This window comes from Anopheles arabiensis, chromosome 3, assembly GCF_016920715.1.
Source record: "Anopheles arabiensis isolate DONGOLA chromosome 3, AaraD3, whole genome shotgun sequence".
Classification (NCBI taxonomy): Eukaryota; Metazoa; Arthropoda; class Insecta; order Diptera; family Culicidae; genus Anopheles; species Anopheles arabiensis.
The window spans coordinates 92,296,316-92,303,888 of NC_053518.1; the positions used below are offsets into that span (position 1 = coordinate 92,296,316).

A 7,573-nucleotide genomic window follows, 5' to 3' on the forward strand; every position below is an offset into this window, starting at 1 on the left:
TAACGTTCGTACTAGCTGCTGTGTGCGACATTGCCTGAACCAGTGACGCAGTCATCAAAATTGTCCTAAATATTTCGGACTTTGAACTGCTCTAACTCGTAAACAGTAAGACGAAGAGACATGCTGGGGATAGGAACGCTCCTAGGAGCGTAGAAAACCCGTTTAAAACGTGACTTAAATTTTAAAGTTCGTTTTTGTGCTTCCAAATGAGCACACACCATTAGAATTGGAAGATAAAGTCAGTTGTGCACATTTGCTCGGTTCCCAAAAAATCGCAAACACAGCCAAACAACGCAAAAAAGCTGGGGGAATTTGCTTCGTTTTTCCTTTTGCAACGCACAAAAAATTTACGCAACCACGATCGCGCGTCGACCTGCGCGAGCAATTTTTTGCCTGCACGGTTTTCCCTCAATTTTCTCTTGCACACACAGACACGATCGGGAAAGAGAACATCCCGGACGCTATTAATGAAACAAAAGCCGGGAGATTTGGTGGGCAATTTTGTGCGATTTTGCTCTCCCGTTTGCCCGTTTGCACTGCGCTGTGTGGTGGTAACAGTTTTGCAACACCGTTCAACCGGCGTGAACGTTCGTTCCCGTATTTTGAGAGTGTGGAAAATAGCGCCATCAGTGCATTTTAACGTTTTCCACTGCATCATAGCAAGCGCTGCGAGTTTTATCGGGGTGTTTTTCCCCCTTTTGCTTAAAATTTCAACGGTTATCATCTAGCTGCGTGTGTGTGCGTGTGTGTGACGCGTGCAAAAGCATATGTTTTGATACGGCAACCGGTGGGGAGCGGTGGGTGTTTATACAGCTGGCAAAGTGCAATTTAATCATCCCTTCCCCCTCGCCACTAAGTGTGCAATCGAAGGATCGTATTTTTCTGTTACGAGCCGGTCCCATCAGGGCAAGTAAGGCAGAAAGCGGAGAAGGTGGTGGCGAAGTGGTGCAACGGACGGCAGCACAACATAACCGAGGAGCGGAGGGGGTTCGAGCACACGAACGCATCGCCATCGTAGTCGTCGTGGTCGTCGTGTCAGCATCGTCGGAGGAAGTTGTGCGAATTCAGCGGCCGAACCGTACGCAGGCATGTACTGGTCCGTCAAGCGGCGCGCTTTGAAAAGGTGATTACGAATGTGTGTTGATCGGAGTTTGGAGTTTGAAGTTTTAGTGTTGAGTGTTGATTTTCCCTTGCTTCCTCCATACATTCCAAAGTGTGTGTGCCCAAATCCCAAAATTTAATCAACAAACGGAGCAATAATTATGACGCTGTAGGAATTATTAACGACACCATCATCCCTTCACCAAAAAAGGGCGTCTCCATGACGACGTTGTGAGAGTGTGTTTGTGTGTGCGCTCGTGTATGAGTAAATTTTACGCATCGGGAAACCGGCTCAGGAACCGTGAATTTGTATGCGCTCGTGACAAACACTGCCAACAGAGACCAACAACAAGTGTGTTTACATTCGCTCGCTACTGACAGGCACCGCTGGGCTGGTATTATTGCGCTATCGGAAACAGCATTTGCCGAAATAAGGCGCCGCGGCTTGTGACCACCGCTAAATAAGTGTCGGGAGTGTTCGCGACATACAAAAGCCCCAATCCCGACGCGGTTCTATTCGCGTATCAAGTTCGATTCGATTGCAGACGGCAAAGTGAATCAGTCTCGAGCAGGCCGCAGCTCAGTTTCTCTTTGTTTGGTGTACAAAGGGGTGTGCCACTGTGTGTGTTTCCTGCTTCCGGTTTTTATGCACAAGCAGAAAGAAGATTCTTGGAAGAAAGTGTGTCAGTGTGGGAGTGTATGTAGATGATTCACGATCCCAATCCACCCATCATCAGCTGGAACCGTTCGTGTGTGCGAAGTGAACAGAGTCACATTGAAGTGTCCGCTTGCCTGGTGCTTGGCGTGTGTGTGTGAGCTTGTGTGTGCCGTGTGACGATCCTGTGCTTTTTTTCAACCCCCCTTAAGCTACCACCTCCCCCCTCTCCCAATTCTAACACACGCCCCTTGCGGGGGAATCCTTGCTGTGACAGAGGCAATCGCACCTTTCCCACCTTAAACCTTAAAGGAACGCGGCAGGAAATAATACCCCACGAGCACAGGATGGCCATGTTCGATCTCGATCGTCTCATAACCGATCTCTTCAAGACGACCGTCCTGCCCGGGATAGCGATCGGGCTGTGGTTGACCGATTTGTAAGTAAAATGACCGGAGTGCGATATCTGTCCGACTTCTTCGGTTGGCACTGAACTTCTTTGTCCCGTGTGTGTGTGTGTCTGTATCTGTGTGTCCGAGATCGCGTTTTGCTTGTACTTTGTCTTCTTTGCACAACTGCACCCACACACACACACACGCAACAGATTTATCTCGATGTTATGCAAGCGTATTCGCCGGGACGTGGGGAAAAGGTCGCCAGCTTCTTGGCGAGTGAATAAATGCCCACGGACACTGGAGCGGTGGAATCGTTAATAGAATTAAAATGTCTTGGCCCGTCTGGTGCACATTTAAATCACAGATCGCGCCACCATGATGACGATCTGGTGCGAGGACAGTTCTAGAAGATCGTGTGAATGATCATTCCCCTTTGTTTGCCACTTTAGCTTTGCTTCCTGCGCGCCATTGTAATGTAGTTCCGTTGCAGTTTTTTTCTAATGCTTGCTCGTTTTTCTTACATTCTATTGCACTACGTGCTTGCATGAAATTGAAATAAATATTTGTTCTATTCTTTATAATTTCTTTTTCACATCGTTTCCATGAGATAATTGTTCTATTTTGCCGCTCCGGTTATCTTCTTTTTGCACGATCGGTTCCTGCTTGAATGCAGTTCTCTGTGTTTTCTTTTTCTTTTTGTTGTTCACGATGGCGCCCATTTCATAAACAAATGCTCTCTCTCACCCTCTCTGCTCCCCCATTGGCGCAAAAACCACGAGGGTTGAACTTTGTACTGACTTGGTTATCATTGTTATGTATGTTTTATGAAACACAAGTTGTACCTCTCTCTGCTTGATTGTTTCAAACCGAAACATTCTATTCGTTTCCTGCATTGTGGATGCATTTGAAGGTCTTCTGTTGAATATAATAATCTTTTTCTATTTGGGACGTAAACGTTCTACGGGGAACATACTGCTGGGTCTATAGTCTTAAGTCTTATAAAGGCTTTCGAGACTTTATTCTGTACACCACCATACTACAACAGCCGCATAACATAAGTCAGTCCCTTTCTACGGGGGGACGCGGGTTCCATTGTAGAGTTGAACCCACGACGGGCCATGGCGTAAAGTCGAGTACGAGTACGAGTTGACGACTGTACCACGGGACCGAATAATCATCTCGCTCGTTCGAATTGCAATTGGTTGTTACCAGATTAGCGTATGCTCGAGCTTCTAACAGTCAAAAAATTGAAATGATCAATTGTAGTATTATACATTTTATGATTTTAACAAGCAGCGTCTTGGTTAATGGTTGACCCTACTTAATCAAGGTCCTTTGCATTACCTTTGCATTACCAAAACAATGAAATTACTTTAAAAAAACCTCATCTACGTATAGATATACAGTTCGAACTACGAAATGATTTAATCGTATGGTAAGGAGTATACTTTTGTCTTTGGATTTTGACTAAAAATATTTACTTCTGCATAATAATCCACAACATTTGCTTCGGTATTTTCTTTATTCAAATCCTTAGCTTTGTATTCTTTTATTTTCACAATTTAAAATGATGCTTCTACTTGCTTCTTGACTCTTAATGCACTTTAATTATTCTTTTTGTGTTTTTCACCTTTCGCTTTTTCACCACTAATACACTATTTAATCTCCTTTTCACATATCTGTGTATTTGATGTTTTAGTTGTTCGTTTTTATTGCTCCTCAAGTATCTTCTGCTTTGGCTATGTTGAAAAAATGTCACCTCTCCGGTGGAGTGCTGGCAAGCAAACTACAAACATTAACTTTGTTTTGCTCACACCAACACCAACACCACGAGTCTCACCGTACCGGTTTTTGCCAGTGCCACACAGTACACAGTACTTTGATTGCAGAGATAACGAAGATGTGGTGCAGATCGTCGCCCCAGATTACGTGACACGCCAGCGGGGGAAAGGAGATAGTTTATTTGCCGCTTTTTTCAGGGTCAAGTGCAGAGGAGGCGTGCACTCACTCGCTCACAACAAGTGCGCACGCTGTCTTCATCCAACCCACACCACACAAACACAAATGTAGGGGCCACCCCCTTTTGCATTTGTGCCGGTTTTGTGCCGCGAAGAAGTAGATTCTACATCTAGTGTGTGCGCACCGACCCTAAGTACACGCGCCCACACTAATCGCACTCGAACGCGCGTTGCACCACGTCGAATGCACCGTCGCCAAGATGCCCCTCTGCCGCAAGTAATGCATTTGCTGTGCTAAGTGTGTCGTTTAGGTGTTCTCTTCATGTTGTTCTCTTTATTTTGTTTAAAAACTTAAAAATCGTTTTCAATCAACTTATTACTATTTCCGTGAGCTGATTGTCTGCCTTTTAAAGGATGTGTGAAAAATGTGTATGTAATCACGTTTCGTTCGCTTCCTACTTCCAGAATCGGTCGATGTACGTGTGCGGTTGCGGTGCTGCTATTTCTCGTCGGGTTCGTCATACTACCGATCATCTTCAAGTATTCGTACGCACTCCAGAAAAGCATCCTCTTTCTCACCTTCAGTAAGTGATCCAAAACAAAAAGCCTGCCCCCTTCCGATCGAATGTGCAAGTCTGATTTTTCCCTCCCTTTGCAGTAACCTACCCACCGAACCTGGACCTGAAGCGGCCGGAAAAGAGTGGCCTGTACGCGACGAGAAACTTCTACGTCAACCATCACGACCACGAGGAGGACCTCGAGGTGAACGTTGCCGTGTGGCACGTGCTGCCGCTCGATTTGGTGCGCCGCTATGCAAAGGAATTGCACGTCGACGAGGTAAGCGGGAAGCGTGGCAGCAGCCGATCGTGGCGTGCATCCACCGTAATGATGCGCTCCGTGCGAATTTGCCTCAAGCGCACGCTTCAATCATCCCCCTTTGCCGCGGGACACTCGATCGCCGCGACGATCGAGCTACTACTTTTACGTTCGGAGGTTATTTTTACAATTTTGTGAACCAAATGCTGCGCGCACAGCATTCGGTTTTTGGTCGCGCGACGCCATTCGGCTGGGGGAGACGGGCGAGACCTTGCCGGGGCCAGGTGCCGGGAGGTTTACGATCATTTTGATCCATTATGCAATTAGCTACAAGGGGGATATTAGGGAACAGGGAAAAAAACGGAAAACGCTCCTACAAGGCTAAGTTAAGGGAGTGTTGTTGGTCTTTCCATTTTACCAAGGGTCGATTTTCAAGGAAAAAAGACTATCAAAAAGAAGGAAATCAATAAGTGAAGTGAAATAATTAATGTAATGCTGCCACCGTTCCGTTATTGCATTACGATTTATTAACGTCGTTTTTTGTTGTAGCTTGGGCGTTAACTTGCTTTGTGGAACGGAACAAAACGATGGTGTATGGATATGAATATTGTATGCCTCAATTTCATCGCGCCAAGTGTTAGCTTTCACATGAACGAGAGAGAAATACGAAGCTAAGAAAAAAGATTTAATTGATTGAAATTGTAAACACATTGGAAAAGAAAATTGAACACTTTTGTTGTCTAGTTTTTCTCTTTTTCTTTCAATTGCTTTGTTGAAGAGAAAAAACCTCTTTTTTTAAAACGATAGCAACAAGCCGATTGTCGACTCACACTAACTTACATTGTTAAAAATGGCTCCAAGATGTTGCTTTTATCAGTGTCACTAGAAATGTTAGTCAAGCTTAATCATTTGATAAACAGAGCGATTATCAATGGCACTCCTGGAGTGAATTGTAGTTTCAGTTAACGGGAATTTACAACGCTTGAGTCATCACTTTGACAGTAAATTTCGCGATAAAAGCAAAACTTTGCTTTGCAGCAATGAGAACAAATATTTTCTAACAATTCTTCCCATTATTGCTTCCCCAGCGAACGATAGCAAACAAAACGCTCCCGACGATCGATGGCACCACGAGCAACGGTGGTAGCATCGTTGCCGATGAAAAACATCACGCCGGTGATCGTTACAAAGGGATCGAAAAAGTGCTGCGCTCGGACGGGTTTCAGCTAACCGATGAGAAACACCAGCGCGACCTGTTCGAGGAGACGCTGCGGGCCACGACGAACGATGTGGTGTTGTACCTGCACGGAAATACGGCATCGCGCGGCGCCCCGCACCGGGTCGAGCTGTACCAGATGCTACGGGCGCTGAACTATCACGTGATAGCGATCGACTACCGTGGGTACGGTGATTCGGCCAACCTGTCGCCGTCCGAGCTGGGCGTCGTGTACGATGCGCTGGCCGTGTATCAGTACATCACGAGCATCACCAACAATCCGGTCTACCTGTGGGGCCATTCGCTCGGGACGGGCGTTTCCACGCATCTGCTGTCGCTGCTGACCGAGATGAGTCTGCCCGGGCCGAAAGCGGTCGTGCTGGAGAGTCCGTTTAACAACATCAAGGAAGAGATATGTGCCCATCCATTTTCAAAGGTGAGCGATCGGTTGTATGTGCTTGTGGAGATGATTATAAATGACCGTTTCGCTCCTGTTTTTTCTTTGTAGTTATACCGTCACCTGCCATGGTTCGACTACCTGATCTCCAGACCAATGTACAAGAATAAGCTGCGCTTCGAGTCCGACCAGCATATTGCCGAGTTCCGCCAGCCGGTGCTGATACTGCACGCGGAGGACGATCTCGTGGTGCCATTTGAATTAGGCTATAAGGTAAGTGTAATGGGCGGCGCTCCACGCTCCCATCAACATGGCTGGTGCAGTAGTACAGCTTTCTTCTACTCCTCCCCCCCTCCCCCAGCTTTACCGCAAAGCGCTAGACACGCGGGGCAAATCGTGGGGCCCGATCGAGTTCCATCGGTTCGAGAAGAGCAGCCACTACGGCCACAAGTACATCTGCCGGGCGCCGAATCTGCCCGAGATTATTGTGCGCTTTTTCCACGCGTACCGCGACGCACAATACTGAGGCGGTGAGAGGAGACAATTGTGGCAAATTGCAACGTTGCATATAAGTTACTCGTTTTTTGTTACGTTAGGCTGTAGTTAAGTGGACTGAGTGAAAAGTGTCTAGAAGGAAGTGCTTTCGCAGGGTGTTTATGCTGTGTACCGTGTAGTGGCGCGTACCGCAGTTGACCAAATGTTGCAACACATCGTTCGAATTTAGCCAGTGTCAGGGTTTATTAAGGGCGTAGAGAAATTTTCGATTTCCCCCACCCCGCGGAAAGTAATTAGATATAACGGCATGTATTTCGGTCGATTTAGCTTACGAGTGTCTACATGAGAGATTCGTTTTTAGATGAACTATTTCGTAGAAGTAATCAGTCTGAACAATAAATGAACTAAATAAGGAAAAAAACGTTTCCATCAGCTAACTATAAATATTCTCATACAGATGTGAAAAATTCGAAAAATAACGACTAACACATTGAGAAGCAAGCTCGGCGGTTGAAGAAGAAATCAGATGACGATGGAAAG

The 7,573-nt window shown here is 46.3% G+C and overlaps 1 protein-coding gene across 4 annotated transcripts; it reads left to right on the plus strand.

Moving 5' to 3' along the window:
- The first annotated feature begins 743 nt into the window (after positions 1-743).
- Positions 744-7,470, plus strand: LOC120904764 (lysophosphatidylserine lipase ABHD12). Of its 4 annotated transcripts, none has more exons than XM_040315082.1 (6): positions 744-1,123; positions 4,575-4,693; positions 4,768-4,946; positions 6,014-6,577; positions 6,650-6,811; positions 6,900-7,470. In XM_040315082.1, the coding sequence occupies exons 1-6, from the start codon at positions 1,089-1,091 to the stop codon at positions 7,062-7,064; spliced, it is 1,224 nt and encodes a 407-aa protein (XP_040171016.1). In that variant the 5' UTR covers positions 744-1,088; the 3' UTR covers positions 7,065-7,470. The 4 variants fall into 4 exon arrangements, with proteins under 4 accessions (XP_040171016.1, XP_040171014.1, XP_040171015.1 ...); XM_040315080.1 differs by lacking the exon at positions 744-1,123 and adding an exon at positions 1,130-2,195; XM_040315081.1 differs by lacking the exon at positions 744-1,123 and adding an exon at positions 1,130-1,794.
- Positions 7,471-7,573: the final 103 nt, after the last annotated feature.